Source organism: Gorilla gorilla, chromosome 20 (genome assembly GCF_029281585.2).
Source record: "Gorilla gorilla gorilla isolate KB3781 chromosome 20, NHGRI_mGorGor1-v2.1_pri, whole genome shotgun sequence".
In the NCBI taxonomy this organism is placed as follows: domain Eukaryota; kingdom Metazoa; phylum Chordata; class Mammalia; order Primates; family Hominidae; genus Gorilla; species Gorilla gorilla.
Window position 1 is genome coordinate 61,315,463 of NC_073244.2, and position 25,599 is coordinate 61,341,061.

At 50.5% G+C, this 25,599-nt stretch overlaps 1 protein-coding gene across 1 annotated transcript in view; it reads right to left on the bottom strand.

The window, feature by feature from the left end:
• Window positions 1-25,599, bottom strand: part of SULT2B1 (sulfotransferase family 2B member 1) — a 48,327-nt gene that overhangs the window by 18,049 nt on the left and 4,679 nt on the right. The window contains exon 2 of the mRNA XM_055370101.2: window positions 5,886-6,028. Within this exon, the coding sequence (XP_055226076.1) occupies window positions 5,886-6,028 (143 nt within the window). The remainder of the gene's footprint in view (window positions 1-5,885; window positions 6,029-25,599) is intronic.

Consider the following 25,599-nt stretch of genomic DNA (forward strand, 5'->3'; position numbering starts at 1 on the left):
ATCGCTTGAACCCAGGAGGCGGAGGTTGCAGTAAGCCAAGATGGCACCACTACACTCCAGCCTGGGCGACAGAGCGAGACTTCATCTCTAATAATAATAATAATAATAATATAATAATAATAATAAAACATACTCTGAGAAGACGCTGATAGGAAAATGAAAAGACAAGCCATAGATTGGGAGAAAATATTTGCAAAACAAGTATCTGATCAAGGATCTGTACTCACATCATATAAAGAACTCTCGGCCGGGCACGGTGGCTCACGCCTGTAATCCCAGCACTTTGGGAGGCCGAGGCGGGTGGATCACAAGGTCAGGAGATCGAGACCATCCTGGCTAACACGGTGAAACCCCGTCTCTACTAAAAATACAAAAAATTAGCTGGGCGTGGTGGTGGGCGCCTGTAGTCCCAGCTACTCGGGAGGCTGAGGCAGGAGAATGGCGTGAATCTGGGAGGCAGCTGAGATCGCGCCACTGCACTCCAGCCTAGGTGACAGAGTGAGACTGTCTCAAAAAAAAAAAAAACAAAACTCTCAAATCTCAATGATAAGAAAACAATCCAATTCAAAAGAGGAAAAATATTTCAACACTTTACCAAATAATATATTTGTGAGCTTCAAGTCAGTGGCAAGTAATAGAACAAACAAAAAGGAATATATGGCTGGGCGCGGTGGCTCATGCCTGTAATCCCAGCACTTTCAGAGGCCGAGTTGGGTGGATCACCTGAGGTCGGGAGTTCGAGACCAGCCTGACCAACATGGAGAAACCCCCGATCTACTAAAAAAAAAAATGCAAAAACCAGGCATGGTGGCACATGCCTGTAATCCCAGCTACTAGGGAGGCTGAGGCAGGAGAATCACTTGAACCCGGGAGGTGGAGGTTACAGTGAGCTGAGATCGCGCCATTGCACTCCAGCCTGGGAAATAAGAGCGAAACTCTGTCTCAAAAAAAAAAAAAAAAGGAATATATATGATGGCTAATGAGCACATGAAAAGATGCTCAAACACCATTAGCTGTTAGGGAAATGCAAATTAATACTACAGTGAAACACCAGTAGGCACCTATCAAAATAGCTTTAGAAAAAAGCTGGCCAGGCGCAGTGGCTCATGCCTGTAATCCCAGCACTTTGGGAGGCTGAGGCAGGGAGATCGCTTGAGCCCAGGCATTCGAGACCAACCAGAGACCCTTATCGCTACAAAAATTAGCTGGGTGTGGTGGCTATTAGGGAGGCTGGGGTGGGAGCATCACTTGTGCCCAGGAGGTCGAGGTGGCAGTGAGCCATGATCTTCCCACTACACTTCAGCCTGGGCAACCGAGCAAGACCTTGTCTCCAATAAGTAAATCCCTGTTGATGCTAATCACTGGAGAAGATGTGGGGCAATAGAGGATCAGCTATTGCTGGGAAGAATGAAAAAAGATAAAGCCACTTCGGGCTGGCACAGTGGCTCACGCCTATAATCCCAGCACTTTGGGAGGCTGAGGTGGGTAGATTGACTGAGGTGAGGAGTTTGAAACCAGCCTGGCCAACATGGTGAAACCCCGTCTCTACTAAAAATACAAAAATTAGCTGGGCGTGGTGGTGCATGTCTGTGGTCCCAGCTACTCCGGAGGCTGAGGCAGGAGAATTGTTTGAACCTGTGGAGGCAGAGGTTGCAGTGAACAGAGATCTCGCCACTGCACTCCAGCCTGGGCAACAGTGAGACCCTGTCTCCATAAAAAATAAAACATATGTCCACATAAGAACTTGTGTGCAGGGCCCAGTGCAGAGGCTCACTCCTGTAATCCTAACACTTTGGGAGGCCAAGGAGGGAGAATTGCTTGAGCTCGGGAGTTTGAAACCAGTCTGGGCAACACAGTGAGATCTCGTCTGTGAAAAAAAAAAAAACAGTTTTTTTTCTTAGCTGGGTGTGGTGGTGTGCACCTGTCGTCCCAGCTACACAGGAGGCTCAGGTGGGAGGATAGCTTGAGCCCAGGAGGTCAAGGCTGCAGTGAGCTGAGACTGCACCACTGCACTCCAGCCTGGGCGAAAGATCGAGACCCTGCCTCAAAAAATAAAAATAGAAACAAGAACTTGCATGCAAGGCCGAGAGCGGTGGCTCACGCCTGTAATCCCAGCACTTCGGGAGGCTGAGGCAGGTGGATCACCTGAAGTCAGGAGTTCGAGACCAGCCTGGCCAACATGGTGAAACCCCGTCTGTACTAAAAATACAAAAATTAGCTGGGCATGGTGGCAGGTGCCTGTAATTCCAACTACTCAGGAGGCTGAGGCAGGAGAATCGCTTGAACCTGGGAGGCAGAGGTTGCAGTGAGCCGAGATTGCACCATTGCATTCCAGCCTGGGGGACAAGAGCGAGACTTCGTCTCAAAAAAAAAAAAAAAAAGAAAGAAAAGAAAGGAAAAAGGCCGGGCGTGGTGGCTCGTGCCTGTAATCCCAGCACTTTGGGAGGCCAAGACGGGCGGATCATGAGGTCAGGAGATAGAGAGCATCCTGGCTAACATGGTGAAACCCCGTCTCTACTAAAAATACAAAAAATTAGCTGGGTATGGTGGTGGGCGCCTGTAGTCCCAGCTACTTGGGAGGCTGAGGCAGGAGAATGGCGTGAACTCGGGAGGCAGAGTTTGCAGTGAGCCAAGGTCACGCCACTGCACTCCAGCCTGGGCGACAGAGCGAGACTCCGTCTCAAAAAAAAAAAAAAAAAAAAGAACTTGCATGCAATGTTCGTAGCAGCTTCATTCATAATAAGCCCCAGAGTGGAAATAATCCAAATGCTTATCAACTGATGAATACATAAAATATAGTTTATACATAACATAAAATATTATTGGACCATAAAAAAGAATGAGACTCTGACACATGCTACAATGTGGTTGAACCTTGACAACGTCGATGCTCAGGAAGAAACCAGACACAAGAGGCCACATAGTGTAGATTCCATTTCCATGAAATGCCCAAAATAGAAAAATCCATAGAAACAGAACGGAGATTGGTGGTTACCAGGGCCCAGGGGGGAGGGGATATGAGGATTGGGAGGTGATGGCTTATAGGTCTAGAGTTTCTTGTTGGATGATGATAATGTTCTTTATTTTTATTTTTATTTGTTTTTGGTTTTTGAGACAGGGTCTCGCCCTATCGCCAAGGCTGGAGTTCAGTGGTGCACTCTTGGCTCACTGCAACCTCTACCCCCCGGTTCCAAGCAATTCTCCTGCCTCAGCCTGCCGAATACTGGGATTACAGGCACGCACCACCATGCCTGGATAGTTTTTGCATTTTTAGTAGACACGGGGTTTCACCATGTTGGCCAGACTGGTCTCGAACTCCTGACCTCAAATGATCCACCCGCCTCAGCCTCCCAAACTGCTGGGATTGCAGGCATGAGCCACCGTGCCTGGCCCACTCAGTTTTTTGTTTTTGAGACAGTCTCTGCCACCCAAGCTGGAGTGCGGTGGGGTGAACGCGTCTCACTGCAACCTCCACCTCCCAGACTGAAGCAATCCTCACATCTCAGCCTCCCAAGTAGCTGGAACTACAGGCATACACTATCGTGCCTGGCTAATTTTTGTATGTTTTGTAGAGATGAGGTCTCGCCATGTTGGCCAGGCTGCTCTCGAACGCCTAGGCTCAAGAGATCCTCCTGCCTCGGCCTCCCAAAAATGTTGGGATTATGGGTGTGAGCCACTGTGCTCAGCTGAAAAATATTCTAAAATTGATTGTGGTGATGGATGACCAGCTCCACGCACGTGGCAAAGTCATTGAATTGTACCTTTTTCTATTTGTTGAGACAGGGTCTCACTCTGTTGGCCAGGCTGAAGTGCAGTGGTGTGATCACAGCTCACTGCAGCCTCGACCTCTCTAGCTAAAGTGATCCTCCTGCCTCAGCCTCCCAAGTGGCTGGGACTACAGGCGCACACCACCACGCCTGGCTAATTTTTTTTTTTTAGAGATGGGGTCTTGCTATGTTGCCCAGGCTGGGCTTGAACTCTTGGCCTCAAGTGATCCTCCTACTTCAGCCTCCCAAAGTGCTGAGATTACAGGCATGAGCCACTATGCCCCGCCTACCCTCTACTTTTCTTCACAGCATTTATTGCCACCAGTCATAGTGTTATATTTTTATTTGTTGATTTATTTTCTGGGTTGCCCCAGTACAATGTGAGCTCCATAAAGGGAGACATTTCAGTCTGTCTGGAGAGTTGTAGCCTTCTTTGTTCTTAGAACACTGCCTGGCACATGATATGTGTTTAATAAATACTTGTTGGAGGAGGTGGGGAAGAGAGGAGAAAAAAGAGAAGGAAGAGTTTTTGTTATTTCCCTTTGGTCATTTAAATGCTACTTATTGACCGGGCTCACACCTGTAATCGCAGCACTTTGGGAGGCCGAGGTCGGCAGATCACGAGGTCAAGAGATCAAGACCATCCTGGCCAACACGGTGAAACCTCATCTCTACTAAAAATACAAAAATTAGCTGGGTGTAGTGGCACACGCCTGTAATCCCAGCTACTCAGGAGGCTGAGGCAGGAGAATCGCTTGGACCCAGGAGGCAGAGGTTGCAGTGAGCCGAGATCACGCCACTGCACTCCAGCCTGGGCAACAGAGCAAGACTCTGTCTCAAAAAAAAAAAAAAAAAAAAAAAAAAAAAGACGGTTCAGTGGCTCACACCTGTAATCCCAACACTTTGGGAGGCCAAGGCTGGTGGATCATGAGGTCAGGAGTTCAAGACCAGCCTGGCCAAGATGGTGAAACCCTGTCTCTACTAAAAATACAAAAAAATAAAAAATAAAAAGAAGTAGCCGCGCGTGGTGGCGGGCACCTGTGATCCCAGCTACTCAGGAGGCTGAGGCAGAGAACTGCTTGAACCCGGGAGGCAGAGGTTACAGTGAGCTGAGATCATGCCACTATACTCCAGCCTGGGCGACAGAGAGACTCCGTCACAAAAAAAAAAAAGAAAAAAAATAGAGGGGGGTTTGCCATTTTGCCCAGGTTGGTCTCAAACTCAAACACTCAGATTGTATATAATTCACCACTTTAAAGTATACAATTTAGCCAGGCGCGGTGGCTCATGCCTGTAATCCCAGCACTTTGGGAGGCTGAGGCAGGAAGATCACTTGAGCCCAGGAGTTCAAGACCAGCCTGGGCAACATGATGAAACCCTGTCCCTACAAAAAACACAAAAGTTAGCCAGGCATGGTGGTGCACACGTGTGGTTCCAGCTACTCAGGAGGCTGAGGTGGGCAGATCATGTGAGTCCAGGAGGTCGAGGCTGAAATGAGCCTAGATTGTACCATCACACTGAAGCCTGGGCGGCAGAGCGAGACCTCCAAAAAAAAAAGTATACAATTTGGTGGTGACCAGCACCTGTAGTCCCAGCAATTTGGGAGGCCAATGTGGGAGGTTTGATGAGCTGATATTGCACCACTGCACCCCAGCCTGAGTGACAGAGCAAGACCTTGTCTCAAAAAATAAAAATAAAAATGGTCAGGTGTGGTGGTTCACGCCTGTAATCCCAGCACTTTGGGAGGCCAAGGCAGAAGGATCACTTGAGATCAGGAGTTCAACACCAGCCTGGGCAATGTAGCGAGACCCCATCTCTAAAAAAAGAAAGAAAGAAAGAAAAGGAAAGTAGAGGGTAAAGGGGACAGGGAGGAACAGACCGAGGACGCTATTTCAGCCAGGGAGGTCAGGGAAGGCGAAGTGTTGAGAACTGACCTGGAGGGGAGAGGCTGGACACCGGGTCGGTATCCCTGGGAGGCTACTTCTGGCAGGGGCACCTCTCTGAACAGACCCGGCCCCACTTTTCCTCCTCCCCTCCTTCTCTATGTGCCTTTCCTGTCCTCTGCCGCACCCCCTCCCCACTCTCCCCAGCCCCCGACGCCCGCAGCCCGGCAGGTACCTGACTTGGGGTAGGTGATGATAAAGATGTCGTCGTCCCGCACATCTTGGGTGTTCTCCGCCAAGCTGATGCTCTCGAGCGAGTACAGGCCGACGGGGAAGGGGACGCCCTTGTACCGGAAGTATTCACCTGGCAACTTCTGGCTGTGGAAAGGTGGGGGAGACGCCATGAGGGAGAGTAGGGAGCTGGGTGCTGGAGTTCTCAGGGTGGCGACACTCGGACCCTGGCAAGGAACTTCCTCCTCAGAGCCTCAGTCCCTCTTCTGTAAAGTGGTGACACTGTCCCTATAAACTTTATAAAGCTGGTCGGGCGCAGTGGCACACTCCTGTAATCCCAGCACTTTGGGAGACAGAGGTGGGTGGATCACCTGAGGTCAGGAGTTTGAGACCAGCCTGGCCAACATGGTGAAACCCCGCCCCTATTAAAAAGACAAAAATCAGCCAGGCGTGGTGGCGCATGCCTCTAATCCCAGTTACTCCGGAGGCTGAGGCAGGAGAATGGCTTGAACCCAGGAGGCGGAGGTTGCAGTGAGCCGAGATCACGGCACCATTGCACTCCAGTTTGGTCGACAAGAGCGAAACTCCATCTCAAAATATATATAAATATATATATATATGTTTTAATTTTAAAAAGTTAATAAAAAGATACCAGGCACGGTGGCTGACACCTGTTGTCCCAGCACTTTGGGAGGTCAAGGCGGGTGGATCACGAGCTCAGGAGGTGGAGGTTGCAGTGAGCTGAGATCGCGCCACTGCACTCCAGCTTGGGCAACAGAGTGAGACTTCATCTCAAAAACAAAAACAAAAATTAGCCGGGTGTGGTGGTGGGCACCTGCAATCCCAGCTACTCGGGAGCCTGAGGCAGGATAATTGATTGAATCCAAGAGGTGGAGGTTGCAGTGAGCCGAGACTGCGCCATTGCACTCCAGCCCAGGGGACAGAGCGAGACTCTGTCTCAAAAAAAAAAAGGTTAAAACAGAGAGTAGCTCATAGTCTGCATTCCATAACGTTGAGCTAAAATTATTACGGCTATTTCATGCAGTAGCAGGCACCACGGGGCCTTATGTGAACTCAGAGGAAGCCTGCCTAGCACAGCCTTGCGCACACAGTAGGCCTTCAATAAACTGCAGTTACTTTGTTTCTTCAGTGATGTCATCAGTTATCCCATAGGTTGAGCGTGGGCGTGGAATTAGTGATGATGTCATCGGTTACCAGGCAAATTTAGTCCAGCGGGCAGGCGCAGTGAGGTAATCAGTTTTCAGGAGGATTAGCCACTGAGCGCCTGCTGGGCCTTGGCTGGGCTTCCATAGGTCCTACTTGCCCTTTCTGTGCCTTGGGCAGCGGACTTCACTTCTTTGATCCTCAGTTTCCTCATCTGTCATGTGAGGATAAGAGCAATCTCTGCTTTGAGGTTTTAATCCTACTTGGGGATTCAACGGGATAATATATTTTAAGTGCTTGGCTCCTGATACATTTATCAGGAAACGGAAGCTCTGTTTAGCATTATTTTAGTCTTTGATCTGGCCAACAGCTCCTTGAGGGAGAAATCTCCTTCCCAGCTTACAGGAGAGGAAAACCCAGATGCCAACAAGAAAAGACCCTGTGCCCTTGGAGAGGCCCTGAAGGAATAAATGAATGAATAGGAGGGCATCTTGCCCATTCCTCTTGGCACCTACAATCTCCAAATCGGGGGTCCCTCTCCCACTCCCCAGAGGCCAGGGTGGAGCCCACAGTGCTGGGACTTGTTGGTGTTCAACCAGTGTTTGATTGAATGAGTGTAGGAAGGAAGGAAGGAAGGAATGAAGGGGTTTACCAGGACAAAAGGAAAGTCAAAGACACTTATGGCTTTCAGCTGCTGTAGCAGTTCTCAGCCCTGGGTGCTGTGGACATTTTGAAAACTCCTCAAGGGCTGAGCTCAGTGGCTTGCACCTGTAGTCCCAGCACTTTGGGAGGCCAAGACAGGAGGATTACTTGAGGTCAGGAGTTCGAGACCAGCATGAGCAACATAGTGAGAACACTGTCTCTGTATAAAAATAAAAAATTAGCCGAGTGTGGTAGCATACACGTGTAGTCCCAGCTACTTGGGAGTCTGAGGCAGGAGGATCAATTGAGCCAGGAGTTTGAGGCTTCAGTGAGCTGAGATTGCGCCACTGCACTCCAGCCTGGGTGACAGAGTGAGACCCTGACTCTAGTAACAAACATACAAACAAACCAATTGTCGTGCAGTGGGTGGGGCAGAATTGGGCTCTCGCTGTAGCTTCCATTGCTACAGAGAGGACATGGAGCTTCAAGGAGGGAAGCGATTTGACTGTGGCCACACAAGAACTGAACAGAGCTGGGATTTGAACCCAAGCTGTGGTGGCCTCTCAGCCCGGTAGACTTAGTCCCTCCTTCCCCATGAACCCCACAGTCCAGCCAAGACCTCCAAATGCACCGAGCAGTAGTCCTACCTCTGGGCCCCTGGAGCTGCTGTTCCCGCTCCTGGAAATGTCCCCCGACCCTGCCACTCTCTGGGCCTGAGCGCAGAGCCAGGACCCCCCTGCAGCCCCCCACCCACATGCCTACGTGGCTGCATTCTCGCATTCCTAAAACTGGTACCCTGCGCCTGCTGTCCACCTTGTAAAACAAATCTGGCCCTGGGATGAACTTCTCTACGCCTGGGACGTAGACAAACAGGCCTGTTTGTTCCCACAAAACACGTCCAGGGCCTGGCATGCTGATATCGCTCGATTTGAGTGGAGGAATGAAAGGGACGATTAAGCCAGCGACAGGCCAGGGACAGGGACAGCAGACAGAGCTTCTCCGGGTGGGTGGCCACAGCAGGCAGGTGATCCCCGGGAATGACTCAGCCTCCTGGAGGGTGAATGGCTCTGCCTGCAAGCCCCCTGGACATGTGAATTTTTTTTTTTTTTTTTGAGATGGAGTCCTGCTCTGTCACCAGGCTGGAGTACAGTGACACGATCTCGGCTCACTGCAACCTCTGCCTTCCAGGTTCAAGCGATTCTCCTGCCTTAGACTCCCGATTAGCTGGGACTACAGGTGCCTGTCATCACGCCCAACTGATTTTTGTATTTTTAGTAGACATAGTGTTTCACCATGTTGGCCAGGCTGGTCTCAAACTCCTGACCTCAGGTGATCTGCCTGCCTCAGCCTCCCAAAGTGCTGGAATTCCAGGCATGAGCCACCGTGCCCGGCAGACATGCAACTCTTAAAGGCCCAACTTCCCAGCCCTCCTGCCTACCTCCTCCACGGACTACTGGGTCCTGGTTCCTTCTCTGTCCCTGCATTCCTGCCCACCTCAGGCCTTCTCTCCCTGTGGGCCCTCGACTCAGCCTCCTCCAGGTCTTCTCCGCTGCCCCTCCTCTGCTCCCAGCCCTCCTGTGGCACCTCAGTGCCCTCAGGTCAAAGCCTAGGCCAGTGCCTCCTCCTCTGGCCTCCTTGCTGCAGACACCAGCTCCAGGCACGCCCATTTTCCACTCTCTGAGTGCCCTTCCCATCTCCTCCTTCCACCTCGACACAGGTCAGATATCACCCTCTTTTTTTTTCACTTTTTTGGAGACGGAGTCTCGCTCTGTCGCCCAGGCTATAGTGTAGTGGTGTGATCTCGGCTCACTGCAACCTCCGCCTTCCTGGGTTCACGCTATTCTCCTGCCTCAGCCTCCCTAGTAGCTAGCACTACAGGTGCGTGCCACCACGCCTGGCTTATTTTTGTATTTTTAGTAGAGACGAGGTTTCACTGTGTTAGCCAGGATGGTCTCAGTCTCCTGACCTCATGATCCGCCCACCTCGGCCTCCCAAAGTGCTGGGATTACAGGCATGAGCCACCGCTCCCAGCACAGATGTCACCCTCTAAATGCAGACCTTCTAGACCAATAGCCTCCTTGCCCCAGGAGATGGGGCCACAGCCTCCTTAAACCTCTGAATTCCCTCTGCCCATCCCCCTCCAATCCCAGGAAAAGGCCTGGCACCAGGAGGGGAGCCACCTGTACAGAAACTCTATGCCAAGAACATGCATGATCCTAGACTTCTCCCAGAACCTCAGGAAGTGGGTAGTGAGATGACCACTTCATGCTCCAAGAAATGGAGGCCCAGAGAGGTTAATATAGTCCCCTAAGGTCACACAGCAGCCATCATAGTTTTCATTAAACACAAGTGCAGCCAGGCGTGGTGCCTCATGCCTCTTGTCCTCACCTTTTTCAAGTCTTTGTTCCAAATGTCACCCCTTATCATGAGGGCTACCCTAGAGCATCCTGTTTACAGCTAGACCCCCTGCACCCTCTTCCCCTGCTCTGCCTACCATCACACCTGTCACTCACTCCTGAGCTACTCTACAGTTGACATATGACATTGATGGTTTATTGACCATCTTCTCCGCTTGCAAGTAAGCTCCATGAGCCTGGGAATTTAAAAAATCTGGTGTTTTTTTTTTTTTTTTTTTTGTTATTGTTCTGTCTTGTTTGCCTATGTACCTAAAGTACTCTCAGCAGAGCGTGGCAGCAGGGAGGTGCTTGTCAATATTTATTGAAGGACCCAGGCAGGAGGATCACTTGAAGCCAGGAATTCAAGACCAGCCTGGGCAGGCTGGGCACTGTGGCTCAAGCCTATAATCCCAGCACTTTGGGAGGCTGAGGTGGGCGGATCACCTGAGGTCAGGAGTTCAAGACCAGCCTGGCCAACATGGTGAAACCCCATCTCTACTAAAAATACAAAAATTAGCTGGGCACAGTCGTGGGCACCTGTAATCTCAGCTACTCGGGAGGCTGAGGCAGGAGAATCGCTTGAACCCGGGAGGCAGAGGTTGCAGTGTCCTGAGATCACATCACTGCACTCCAGCCTGGGGACAGAGCGAAACTCCATCTCAAAAAAATAAATAAATAAATAAATAAATTAGCCAGGCATGGTGGCCTGTACCTGTAGTCACAGCTGCTCAGGAAGCTGAGGTGGGAAGATCACTTGAGCCCAGAGTTCAAGGCTACAGGGAGCTATGATCTCACCACTGTGCTCCAGCCTGGGTGACAAAGCAAGACCTCATCTCTAAAAATAATAATAGGCCAGGTGTGGTGGCTCATGCCTGTAGTCTCAGCACTTTGGGAGGCTGAGGTGGGCGGATCACCTGAGGTCAGGAGATCGAGACCATCCTGGCTAACATGGTGAAACCCCGTCTCTACTAAAAATACAAAAAATTAGCCGGGCATGGTGGCGGGCGCCTGTAGTCCCAGCTACTGGGGAGGCTGAGGCAGGAGAATCTTGAACCCGTGAGGCAGAGGTTGCAGTGAGCTGAGATCGCGCCACTGCACTCCAGCCTGGGGAACAGAGTGAGACTCTGTCTCAGAAAAAAAAAAAAAACAAAAAAACAAAAAAACAGAAAACAAAAACCAGCAAAAACCAGAGTCACTCTCCCTTCTGGGTGTTTGTCCAAGAGAAATGGAAGCCTATATGTTCAAACAAACATCTGCACTTGACCCTCATCTACACTCATGTTTATAGCCACTTTACTCATAATTGCCAAACCCTGGGAACAGCTCAAACGTCCTTGCATGGGTAAGTGGATAAACAGCAGTATGTCTGTGCCATGCGATACTACTCAGCGATGAAAAAGAACTGGCCGGGCTCGGTGGCTCACGCCTGTAATCCCAGCACTTTGGGAGGCTGACGCAGGCAAATCACCTGAGGTCAGGAGTTTGAGACCAGCCTGGCCAACATGGCGAAACCCCGTCTCTAATAAAATACAAAAATTAGCTGGGTATGGTGGTGCACGCCTGTAATCCCGGCTTTTTGGGAGGCTGAGGCAGGAGAATCACTTGAACCTGGGAGGTGGAGGTTGCAGTGAGCCCAGATCGCGCCAATGCACTCCAGGCTGGGCAACAAGAGTGAAACTCTGCCTCAGAAAAAAAAAAAAAAAGAACAAACCAGTGGTTCCCACAGCCACAGGGAAGGCTCTCCCAGGCATTGCACTGAGTGAAAGAGCCAGACTTGGAAGGTAAACTCTGTGTAGTTCCATCTCTGTGACTGTGGTTGGCCGAATCACAGCCTCCAATAATGTTGTCGTCCTAATCCTTGAAATCTGAGACTGTGTTCCACAAATGGCCAAATGGACTTTGCAGATGTGATCAACAATCTTGACAAGGTGGCTCATGCCTCTAATCCCAGCACTTTAGGAAGCCGAGACGGGTGGATCACTTGACATCAGGAGTTTGAGACCAGCCTTGGCAACATGGCGAAACCCCATCTCTACTAAAAATACAAAATTAGCCAGGCGTGGTGGCGCATGCTTATAATCCCAGCTACTCAGGAGCCTGAGGCAGGAGAATCACTTTAACCTGGGAGGCGGAGGTCACGGTGAGCTGGGATCATGTCACTGCACTCCAGCCTGGGTGACAGAGTGAGTCTGTGTCTCAGAAAAAAAAAAAATCTTGAGGCCAGGCATGGTGGTTCATGCCTGTAATCCCAACACTTTGGGAGGCCTAGATGGGAGGACTGCTTGAGGCCAGGAGTTCAAGACCAGCCTGGGCTACACAGAGCGAGACCCCAATTTCTTTAAAAAATAAGAAAAAAAAGAAAACTCCTGGGCTCAAGCAATCCTCCCACCTCAGCCTCCTAAAGTGCTGGGATTACAGGTGTCACTGAATCCAGTGAGTTGCAATTTTAGATAAAAATTTATCTAAAATTTATCTCATATATTTATATATATATAAACAAAATTTTTTTTTTGAGACGGAGTCTCGCTCTGTCGCCCAGGCTGGAGTGCAGTGGCGCGATCTTGGCTCACTGCAAGCTCCGCCTCCTGGATTCACGCCATTCTGCTGCCTCAGCCTCCTGAGTAGCTGGGACTACAGGCGCCCGCCACCACGCCCGGCTAATTTTTTGTATTTTTAGTAGAGACAGGGTTTCACCATGTTACTCAGGATGGTCTCGATCTCCTGACCTTGTGATCTGCCCGCCTCAGCCTCCCAAAGTGCTGGGATTACAGGCGTGAGCCACCATGCCCAGCCTAAAATTTATGTAACATTTAATCTAAAATTTGTCATTTATCTAAATGCTAAACGCTGCTAGAACGGTGGCGTCAGGGAGGCCCCTCTGGGAACTCGACATCTGAGCAAAGACTGAAGGTAGCGAGAGAGGGAGCGGTGTGTGGGGACCAGAAGGAAGAGTGCGCGCAAAGGAAGTGAGCGGTGGGCTGCTGGGATTCTGGGGTCTGAGTGGGGTTGGAGCTGGGGGGCCCTGAGCGGCCCACCCTTCCAGGAATGCGATCGGACAGCAGGAGGGATTTCTCAGCAGCCCTGGCGGTGCCGCTGACTCACTGCCGGCGTCTGTGATCAACTCGCCTTCGGAGAGAGAGCATTGCCAAGACTCCCCCACCACCAGCCTGAGCTGGGTTCAATGCGCTTCACTCCCAGGACGCGCCAAGCAGCGTCCCGGCGCCCTGCCCTGCCTCTGTCCGGGCTGTTCTCCCCGCCAGGCTCTCCCTCACTTGGAGCCCATCTGGGCAGGCGTCCCCAGCTCAACCTCTCAGCAGGATGACTCACCCTTGGCCGTGGCGCAGAGATACTCTCTCGGCAGGAGTGTGACTGGCATAACCTCTTAGGGAGATCGTTTGGGAACATTTACAGGATTCAAGGCCAGCTCCTTCTCTGTCTTCAGGGCTTGGGTCTTCCCTGACCACCTTGGCGAAAGCAAGAGACCTCCCACCCCGTGCACATTACTGCCCATCTCCGCATCCTGCTGGCCTCTTTTGCGGCCCTTTTTAATACTTTTTTTTTTTTTTTTTTTTTTTTGAGACGGAGTCTCACTCTGTTGCACAGGCTGGAGTGCAGTGGCTTGATCTTGGCTCACTGCACCCTCGACCTCCACCCTCCGGCTCCTGGGCTCAAGCGATCCTCCCACCTCAGTTTCCCCAGTAGCTGGGACTACAGGTGTGTGCCACCACACTCAGCTAATTCTTAAATTTTTTGTAGAGACAGGGGTCTCGCTATGTTGCCCAGACTGGTCTTGAACTCCTGGGCTCGTGGGATTCTCCTGCCTTGGCCTCCCAAAGTGCTGGGATTACAGGCATAAGCCACCATGCCCTGCTTATTTTTATTTTTTGGATACAGGGCCTTGCTCTGTTGCTCAGGCTGGAGTGCAGTGATGCGGTCCCAGCTTACTGCAGCCTCAGTCTCCTAGGCTCAAGTGATTTTCCTGCCTCAGCCTAGCCTCCTGAGTAGCTGGGACTACAGGCATACACCACCACACCTGGCTAATGTTTACATTTTTTGTAGAGATAGAGTCTCACCACATTGCTCAGGTTGGTCTTGAACTCCTGGGCTCAAGCGACCCTCCCACTTCAGCCTCCCAGAGTGCTGGGGTTACAGGCGTGAGCCACTGCACCTGGTCTGTTGCCTTCTTTAAATCTGCCTTCCTCACTAGCAGGAGAGCTGGGAAGTGGCAGAATTTTTCCCTGTGCCATGTCCTTCCTACCTTAAAAGCCAATGTCCAACACACGGGTAACACTGTTCTTTTTTTGTTGTTGTTGAGACGGAGTCTCGCTCTGTCGCCCAGGCATGATCTTGGCTCACTGCAACCTCTGCCTTCTGGGTTCAGGCGATTCTCCTGCCTCAGACTCCTGAGTAGCTGAGATTACAGGCGTGCACCACCACGCCTGGCTAATTTTTGTATTTTTAGTAGAGACGGGATTTCTCCATGTTGGTCAGGCTGGTCTCAAACTCCTGACCTCGTGATCTGCCCGCCTCAGCCTCCCAAAGTGCTGGGATTACCAGTGTGAGCCACCGTGCCTGGTTAAATACTGTGTTCTATTTGCCAGATCCCCAAATGAACCTGACCCCCTAGAAACATAAGGAATAGACAGATGCCCTTGAGGAAGCGCGCAGTGAAATATATCCCAGGGCGATCATGGCAATGATGTTCCAAGAGGGGCCAGAAACAATAGGGGACGGGGTAAATGAGTCTGGACCTGGAAAAGCGCTGGAATTCAGCCACTCAAAAGGAGTTTACATCTTGACAGGGACTTGGGTTATACATACATCTCTCCCTCTCTCTCTCTCTCTTTTTTTTTTTTTGTAACAGAGTCTTGCTCTATCGCCCAGGTTGGAGTGCAGTGACACAATCACGGCTCACTGCAACTAGCACCTCCCAGGTTCAAGCGATTCTCATGTCTCAACTTCCCAAGTAGCTGGGATTACAGGTGTGTGCCAACACGTCCCTCTAATTTTTTTTTTTTTTTTTTGACAGAGTCTCACTGTGTCACCAAGGCCGGAGTGCAGTGACACAATTTCGGCTCACTGCAACCTCTGCCTCCTGGGTTCAAGTGATTCTCCCATCTCAGCCTCCTGACTAGCTGGGATTACAGGAGCACACCGCCACGCCCAGCTAATTTTTTATATTTTAGTAAAAACGGGGTTTTACCATATTACCCAGGCTGGTCTGGAACTCCCGAGCTCAGGCAATCCACCCGCCTCAGCCTCCCAAAATGCTAGAATTACAGGTGTGAGCCACCACGCCTGGCACATCCCTCGAATTTTTGTATTTTTAGTAATGATGGGGTTTTGCCATGTTGGCCAGGATAGTCTCGAACTCCTGGCCTCAAGCAACCCACCAGCCTTGGCCTCCCAAAGTGCTGGCTTTACAGGCATGAGCCATTGTGCCCAGCCGTACATATATTTCTCAAAATGAGCACACTTTAGGCTGGGTGCGGTGGCTAGTGCCTGTGATCCCAGCATTTTGGGAGCCCAAATGCTCCCAAAATGGGAAGCAAAGTGGGAAGATCGCTTGAGCCTAGGAGTTTGAGACCAGCCTAGACAACATAGTGAGACTCCGTCTCTACAAATAACAATAAAAAATTTAGGCTAGGTGCGGTGGCTCACACCTGTAACCCAGCACTTTGGGAGGCCAAGGCAGGCAGATCACGGGGTCAGGAGTTCGACACCAGGAGTTTGAGACCAGCCTGGCCAACAGAGTGAAACCCCGTCTCTACTAAAAATACGAAAATAGCTGGGTGTGGTGGTGTGCGCCTGTAGTCCCAGCTACTTGGGAGGCTGAGGTGGGAGAATCACTTGAACCCAGGAGGCGGAGGTTGCAGTGAGCCAAGACCACGCCATTGCACTCCAGCCTGGGTAACAGAGTGAGACTCCGTCTAAAAAAAAAAAAAAAAAAAGCCTGGTGTGGTGGCATGTGCCTGTTTTCTCAGCTACTTGGGAGGCTGAGGTGGAAGGATTGCCTGAGCTGGGGAGGTCGAGGCTTCAGTGAACTGTGGTTGTACCACTTAGGTGACAGGGCAAGATCCTGTCTCAAAAACAAACAAACAAACAAACAAACAAAAAACTAGCACACTTTAGATTTGTGTGGTTTACTGTAGGTAAACTTCTATTAAAACAAACAAACAAAAAAAACCACTAGCTAGATGCAGTGGTTCACATCTGTAATCTCAGCACTTTGGAAGGCTGAGGCAGGCAGATCACCAGAGGTCAGGAGTTTGAGACTAGCCTGGCCAACATGGCGAAACCCCATCTCTACTAAAAATACAAAAATTAGCCGGGCGTAGTGGTGCACACCTGTAATCCCAGCTACTCGGGAGGCTGAGGCAGGAGAATCGCTTGAATCTGGGAGGTGGAGGTTGCAGTGAGCCAAGACCTAGCCATTGCACTTCAGCCTAGGTGACAGAGGGAGATTCCATCTCTCTCTCTCCATCTCTCTGTCTCTCTCTCTCACACATACACACAAACACACACACACACACACCCCCATAAACAAATACTGAAGTAGTTAATAATATGCAGCCTGGAATGTTTAGGGTGAAACATTCAGATGTCTGTAACTTACTTTGAAATGCATCAAAAGTAAGGATTAGGCCGGGCACCGTGACTCATGCCTGTAATCCCAGCTCTTTGGGAGGCCTACGGAGGCGGGTCATCTGTGGTCAGGTATTTGAGACCAGCCCATCTAACATGGCGAAACCCTGTCTCTACTAAAAAAAACAAAAATTAGGCTGGGCTCAGTGGCTTATTCCTGTAATCCCAGCACTTTGGGAGGCTGAGGCAGGTGTATCATCAGTCCAGGCATTCAAGACCAGCCTGACCAATATGGTGAAACACAGTCTCTACTAAAAATACAAAAATTAGCCAGGCATGGTGGCACGCACCTATAGTCCCAGCTACTCGGGAGGCTGAGGAAGGAGAATCGCTTGAACCTGGGAGGCAGAGGTTGCAGTGAGCCAAGATCACGCCATTGCACTGTAGCCTGGGTGACAGAGTGAAACCCCATCTCAAAACAACAACAACAACAAACCCAGAAGGATTGATAGATGGCTAGAGGGATGCAAAGATCTGTGATAAAACAAGTACTGTATAATAAAATTTAAGTGTATCCTGAAAGGGACACTGTAAAAAAGAAAAAAATTTAAAAAATTTTAAAAACCCCAAATTTTAGTGGTGGTGGGTATAGGGGCGTTCATGGGGTAATCCTTCCATTGTTCTTGTAAGTTTCTCCTTTTTTCTTTCTTTCTTTTTTTTTTTTTTTTTTTTTGAGACGGAGTCTCGCTCTGTCACCCAGGCTGGAGCGCTGTGGCGCGATCTCGGCTCACTGCAAGCTCCGCCTCCCGGGTTCACACCATTCTCCTGCCTCAGCCTCCCAAGTAGCTGGGACTACAGGTGCCCGCCACCATGCCCGGCTAATTTTTTGTATATTTAGTAGAGACAGGGTTTCACCGTGTTAGCCAGGATGGTCTCGATCTCCTGACCTCGTGATCCGCCCGCCTCGGCCTCCCAAAGTGCTGGGATTACAGGCGTGAGCCACCGCACCCGGCCATGTTCTTGTAAGTTTCAAAAAAATTTCATAATAACAGGTTGGGAGGAGGAGGTGGCATTTATTTGGCAAGATGTCTGAGATATTACAAAGAACAGAAAAGCAAGGGTGGAGACAGATAGAAAGTCATATCTTAGTTACGTAAAAAAGGAATCTGGGCACAGTGGCTCACATCTGTCATTGCAGCACTTTGGGAGGCTGAGGTGGGAGGACTGCTTGAGCCTAGGAGTTCTAAACTGCAGTGATCTATGATGGGGCCACTGCACCTTTTGAGACGGAGTCTCGCTCTGTCGCCCAGGCTGGAGTGCAGTGGTGTGATCTCGGCTCACTGCAACCTTGCCTCCTGGGTTCAAGTGATTCTCCTTCCTCAGCCTCCCAAGTAGCTGGGACTACAGGCACCTGCCACCATGCCCAGCTCATTTTTTGTATTTTTAGTAGAGACAGGGTTTCACCATGTTAGCCAGGCTGGTCTCGATCTCTGGACCTCGTGATCTGCCTGCCTCGGCCTCCCAAAGTGCTGGGGTTTCAGGCGTGAGCCACTGCACCCGACCTACTTTTTTATTGTTATTTTTATTTTTTGAGACAGAGTCTTGCTCTGTCGCCAGGCTGGAGTGCAGTGGTGCTATCTCGGCTCACTGCAACCTCCACCTCCTGGGTTCAAGCGATTCCCCTGCCTCAGCCTCCCAAGTAGCTGGAACTTCAGGCACCTGCCACCACGCTTGGCTCATTTTTTGTGTGTATTTTAGTAGAGATGGGGATTCACCATGTTGGCCAGGATGGTCTCGATCTCCTGACTTCGCGATGAACCCACCTCAGCCCAGTATTCTTCTTCTTCTTCCTCTTCTTTTGTTTTTTTTTTTTTTTTTGAGAGGAAGTCTCTGTTACCCAGGCTGGAGTTCAATGGCATCAACTTGGCTCACTGCAACCTTGCCTCCCATGTTCAAACGATTCTCCTGCCTCAGCCTCCCGAGTAGCTGGGATTACAGGCATGTGCCAACACGCCCACCTAATTTTTGTATTTTTAGTAGAGATGCGGTTTCGCCATGTTGGTCAGGCTGGTCTTGAACTCCTGGCCTCAAGTGATCCACCCACCTCGGCCTCCCAAAGTGCTGGGATTACAAGTGTGAGCCACGGCGCCTGCGCCCTGGCCTGCATCTTGTCTCAATCAGTCCCTGCCCTGTCCCCAGAGGCCACCCCTCTACGTCCCCCACCGTACAGATTGCATCAGCCCAGTCTTGCATGTTCTGGAACTGTCATCTTACACAAGAGGTTCTTTGGTGTTTTGGTTGTTTTTACCTAGCATAATGTTTCTGACATTTTCCGTGTCTGTGTGTACATTAGAGCTTGCTCCCGTTTGCGGCTGAGTAGAATTCCACTGCATAAATAAATTCACAATGTGTTGATCCAGTCCTCTGTTAATGGACTTCTGGGCGGTTTCCAGGTCAGGCTATTACTCCCAAAGCTGCCACAGTTGTTCCTGTCTTTGTGGGAACCGGCGTTCTCATTTCTCTTGGGCAAATAACTAGGAACAGAATTGCTAGGTCACAGAGTGGATATCATATGATTTGCATTGTAGTAGCTGTAAAGTAGGTTTTAAGATCCGATAGGAGGCTGGGTGCGGTGGCTCAGTCCCCTGTAATCCTACCACTTTGGGAAGCCAAGGCGGGAGAATGGCTTGAGCCCGGGAGTTCAAAATCAGCTTGGGCAACATAGCAAGACCCTGTCTCCACAAAAAATCTATTTTAATAAAATTTTATATTTTAAAAAAAGATCTGATAGGGAAAGTTCCCCCTTAACTTTTTTTTTTTCTTGCCAATTCCTGCACACTTTAAGTCTATATAAATATCAGCTGGTCATGGTGGCTCACGCCTGTAATCCCAGCACTTTGGGAGGCCGAGGCAGGCGGATCACTTAAGGTTGGGAGTTCAAGACAAGCCTGACCAACATGGTGAAACCCCATCTCTACTAAAAATACAAAAATTAGCTGGGTATGGTGGTACATGCCTGTAATCCCAGCTACTTGGGAGGCTGAGGCAAGAGAATTGCTTGAACCTGGGAGGCAGTGGTTGCAATGAGCTGAGATCGTGCCACTGCACTCTGGACTGGGTGAGGAAGTGAGACTCTGTCTCAAAAAATAAATAAATAAATAAAGTCTATATAAATATTGCATATATCCTCAAAACAAGTAAAACTGTGATCTATAAATAATAAAATAATAATAAAAATCCATATAAACATTCATATGATTTTTTATTTCTACTTATGTATTTATCTTGAGACACAGCCTCACTCCTTCACCCAGGCTGCAGTACAATGGTGTGATCTCGGCTCACTGCAACCTCTACCTCCCAGGGTTCAAGCAATTCTCCTGCCTCAGCCTCCCCAGTAGCTGGGATTACAGGTGTACACCACCACACTTTGCTAATTTTTTTATTTTTTTGAGACGGAGTTTCGCTCTTGTTGCCCAGGCTGGAGTGCAATGGTGCCATCTCAGCTCACTGCAACCTCCACCTCCGGGGTTCAAGTGATTCTTCTGCCTCAGCCACCCAAGTAGCTGGGATTACAGGCACGTGCCACCATGCCTGGCTAATTTTTTGTATTTTTAGTAGAAATGGGGTTTCACCATGTTAGCCGGGCTGGTCTTGAACTCCTAACCTCAGGTGATCCGCCCGCCTCAGCCTCCCAAAGTGTTGGGATTACAGGCATAAGCCACCACACCTGACCTAATTTTTGTATTTTTAGTAGAGACAGGGTTTCGCCATGTTGGTCAGGCTGATCTCAAACTCCTGACCTCAAGTGATCCTCCTGCCTTGGCCTCCCAAAGTTCTGGGATTGCAGGCGTGAGCACTGAGCCCGGCTAATTATTGTGTTTTTAGTAGACATGGGGTTTTGCCATGTTGACCAGGCTGGTCTTGAACTCCCGACCTCAGGTGATCCGCCTGCCTCAGCCTCCCAAAGTGCTGTGATTACAGGCATGAGCCACTGCACCCAGCCAAGGCCCATTTTGGAGAAGAAGGGAGTGGGGCTCTGGGATGTAGAGCATCTCACCCACATCTGCCTGATGGGCAACACACGTTAGGTTCGAGGTCCCTGGCTCTGTCCCTTGAAGCCTGACAGTCTCATCGCAGGCCCTGCCCGTCCGAGTCCCGCTGTAGCTGGGCTGCCAGTGTTCCGTTCTCACTGTCCAGTTTGGCTTGTTCCCTGAATGTCACATGCTCCACTACACCGCGGAACCGCACCCTGCGCGACGCCTGTCGCCTGGGGCTCTTCACTTTTTTCTCTCCTCCTTTCTCTCAAACACCTCCTCTCTCTCTCCCTTCCAGCATACCTTTATTATTTATTTATTTTATCTTAATTAATTTATTTATTTTATCTATCTATTTATTTATTTTGAGACAGTGTTTCGCTCTTGTTGCCCAGGCTGGAGTGCAATGGCACGATCTCGGCTCACTGCAACCTCTGCCTCCCGGGTTCAAGTGAGTCTCCTGCCTCAGCCTCGCAGAGTAGCTGGGATTACAGGCATGTGCCACCACGACCGGCTACTTTTCTATTTTTAGTAGGACGGTGTTTCTCCATGTTGGTCAAGCTGGTCTGGAACTCCCGACCTCAGGTGATCCACCTGTCTCGGCCTCCCAAAATGCTGGGATTACAGGCATGAGCCACCACACCGGGCCCGAATTTATTTTTTTGAGACAAGATCTTGCTCTGTCTCCCAGGCTGGAGTGCAATGGTGCGATCTCAGCCCCACAGCAACCTCCGTCTCCTGGGTTCAAACAATCCTCCTGCCTCAGCCTCCCGAGTAGCTGGGATTACGGGCGCCCACCACCACACCTGGCTAATTTTTATTTTTTTTATTTTTGAGACGGAGTTTTGCTCTTGTTGCCCAGGCTGGAGTGCAATGGCAGGATCTTAGCTCACTGCAACCTCTGCCTCCCGGGTTCAAATGATAGGCCCACCTCGGCCTCCCAAAGTGCTGGGATTACAGATGTGAGCCACCACGGCTGTCCTAATTTCTGTATATTTACTAGAGATGGGGTTTCACCATGTTGGCCAGGCTGGTCTCGAACTCCTGACCTCAAGGGATCCACACGTCTCGGCTTCCCAAAGTGCTGGGATTACAGGCATGAGCCACCACGCCCAGCCTCATTGACAATTTTTGAAATTGACTATATGTGGAAATGATATTTCAGATAGATTAGATATGTGATTAAAATTAATTTCACTTGTTTCTTTTGTTTTTTTTAAAAAGGTGGCTACGAGAAAATGTTTTCCTATGGGCTCACGGTATATATCTATGGAGGCTGGCCAGAGTCATGGAAACCATAGGGGTGACAAGTCCCCCCGAGAAGAAATGGCCACTGAGGGGCAGCCTCTGACTGCAGTTCCAAGCCCCTGTTGGATTCCTTTCTCTGGCATGAGGGTTATGAGTGGGGCCTCAGTTTTCCCATCTGTAAAATGGGCATTGTAACACTGGGACCACACAGGGCTGTCGTGAAGACTCAATGAGCTCATCCCCACACAGCCTTCAGCACAGGGCCTGGCTCAGGGCAGATGCTCAGGAAGCTCGTCATTATTATCATTCCTCACCCATCCCCTCCCTTCCTAGCATTCGAGTTTCTGGCTCAGCAGCGGTCTCAGAACTGGGGAAGGAGGAAAGAGAGAAACAGCACAAATGCTGAGTCAGCTGCGAGCCCAGGTCAGGCCCTTCCCCGGTCATTGCCCGTTTCACAGACGCTCAACCCTGAGGGCAGTCCTTTCTACCAGGAGGGTCCCAGCTCCTGAGCCATAGGGGCGGCATTCGAACCCAGGACTGCCTTCCTGTGGGCATTCTTCTTTTCTTTTTAATTTTTTTTTTTTTTTTTTAAAGAGAGATGAGGGTTTGCTATGTTGCCCAGGCTGGTCTTGAACTCCTGGCCTCAAGCAATCCTCCCGCCTCGCCCTCCCAAAGTGTTGGGATTACAGGCGTGAGCTGTGGCACCTGGCCCCTGCAGGCTTTCTTGCCTGCGGTGTCACGGTCCCCACTTTCCCAGATCCTTGGGGCTCTGGTCCCCACGTAAGTAACTGGCCACACCTCTCTTAGGGCCTCCTGGCAAGGCAAGGGTTTCCCTTCTCAGCCTGGCATTTATTCCATGTCATGGGTGACCCACTGGGTCCCACATTTCCTCCTCCAGACCCTCCAGGTGGCAAACTGGGCTGCTTAGTTCTTTCCAAATGGGTCCTGAACTCAGCTGGCCAGCATGGCGAAACCCTGTCTTTATCAAAAATACAAAAATTAGCTAGGCATGGTGGCACATGCCTGTAATCCCAGCTACTTGGGAAGCTGAGGCAGGAGAATCGCTTGAACCCAGGAGGCGGAGGTTGCAGTGAGCTAAAATCATGCCACTGCTCTCCAGCCTGGGCGACAGAGCAAGACTCTGTCTCCAAAACAAAACAAAACAAAACCAAAAAACAAAACCAAATGGGTCCTGAACTCTGAACATCGCCACTCCCAACCTTTCCTCTGCCAGTCCGTACACAGGCCCACCAGGCACAACTGCCTCCCCCCACCCCAAAGAGCGAGTGGAAAGGAAAACGCATCCTGTCCCTCACTCTTCAAGGCTGAGTCCCTCGTCAAGGGCTGGGTGGAGAAGGAGGGAACCGTGAACATCTTTTTCCACTTCTCCCCAAGTCCCCGCATCCGCTAGCGCTGGCCCCGAAGCCCCTCTCCCTAGTCTGCCTGCCCAAATCTCACCCAGCGGGGAGGCGATGCCTTATTATTTCTTAATTGTTTGAAACCCCTTGATCAGCCCCTGTCTCAGAAAAAGCAGCTTCAGGCCAGGCGCGGTGGCTCACACCTGTAATCCCAGCACTTTGGGAGGACGAGGCGGGTGGATCATCCGAGGTCAGGAGTTCGAGACCAGCCTGACCTATATGGTGAAACCCCGTCTCTATTAAAAATACAAAAATTTAGCCAGGCGTGGTGGCGCACGCCTGTAGTCCCAGCTACTCAGGAGGCTGAGGCAGGAGAATCGCTTGAACCCGGGAGGCGGCTGTTGCAGTCAGCCGAGATGGTGCCACTGCACTCCAGCCTGGGCAACCAGAGTGAAACTCTGTCTCAAAAAAAAAAGAAAAGAAAAGAAAAGAAAAAGCAGCCTCGTGACTGGCAGGGCTTTGGCCATAAAATCATTCATGTGGCTCAGCCCTCCCTAAGGAAGGTGGGGCCGGGGTTGTAAAACCAGAGCTGGCCCCTCCTCGCCCTCCCCGCCAATAAGAGGCAGAGATCAGAAGGTGCCGGCGCCAGGGACTCCCGAGATCAGAGCGCGGGGAGGAGCGGCCATCGCAGCTCTCCTTGGCTGCCCGAGGCGCCCCAGGTCCAAAGGCCGGCGTGGCTTCTCTGGCCTTGACACTCTCCGTAGCCCAGCACGCAGGGAATGCAAGGAAACGCCTGGAACCGCAGAGCGCCCGCTACGCCTCCTGTCTGGGCTGAGTCTCCCTCCCGGATCTCGCTCCTTCCGGGTCTTGCTCATCCCCAAGTTCCCCATCCAGGGCGTGATACAGTCAGGCTTCCCTGGTTCAAATCCTGGCTACGCCCTGCTTGGCAGCTGTGTGACCCTGGGCAAGTCACTCAACCTCTCTGGGCCTCACCTCTTACAGGGGATGATAGTAGTTAAAATGGGTTAATCTCCGACGGCTGTAAGGATTAGATGAGGTAATACAGACAGCACTCAACAGGTTGAGAACAACTTCAAGGATGTTACAGGGATTATAACATCCTGGGCTTGTCAGCCTACTGGGTCAGCAGCCCATCCTGCCTACCGCCTGTGCCAAATGTTTTCCTCTTACGATTTTATTTTTTAAAATTTTTTTAATTTTAATTATTTTTTGAGACAGAATTTCACTCTTGTTGCCCAGGCTGGAGTGTAATGACACGATCTTGACTCACCGCAACCTCCGCCTCCTGGGTTCCAGCGATTCTCCTGCCTCAACCTCCCGAGCAGCTGGGATTACAGGCATGCGCCACCATGCCCGGCTGATTTTTTTCTGTTTTTAGTAGAGACGGGGTTTCTCCATGTTGGTCAGCCTGGTCTCGAACTATCGACCTCAGGTGATCCGCCCACCTCGGCCTCCCAAAGTTCTGGGATTACAGGCGTGAGCCGCCGGGCCCGGCCTCTTACGATTTTAATTTAGCCCTTATTGTCCTTTTTTAGTCCTTTTTACATACAAGACCATGTGGAACACATATTAAATTTCTTTTTTTTTTTTTTTTGAGATGGAGTTTCAATCTTGTCACCCAAGCTGGTGTGCAGTATGCGATCTCAGCTCACTGCAACTTCCACCTCCTGGGTTCAAGCAACTCTCCTGCCTCAGCCTCTCGAGTAGCTGGGACTACAGGCAAGTGCCACCACGCCTGGCAAATTTTTGTGTTTTTAGTAGAGACGGGGTTTTACCATGTTGGCCAGTCTGGTCTTGAACTCCTGACCTCAAGTGATCCGCCCACTTCAGCCTCCCAAAGTGCTGGGATTACAGGCATGAGCCACAGAGCCCGATCTCACATATTAAATTTCTAAAGCATAATTCATAACGAACCCCATAAACTAGAACATTCTGAGCGATGCATCTTGCTGATATCTCTGGGCCCCTTCCTGTGGCATCTACCCGTCCCTTGAGCTGCTATCCTGAATTAAATTCTGGTCAATTCCTTGTTTGGTTTTTATTTTATTTTTTTAGAGACGGGGTCTTGCTGTGTTGTCCAGTCTGGTCTTGAACTCCTGGCCTCAAATGATACTCCTGCCTTGGCCTCCCAAAGTACTGCAATGGACAGGAGCCACCATGCCTGGCCTAGGACAACTTTTTTTGTTTGAGACAGAGTCTTGCTCTGTTGCACAGGCTGGAGTACAGTGGCAGGATCTCAGGTCACTGCAACTTCCGCCTCCTGGGTT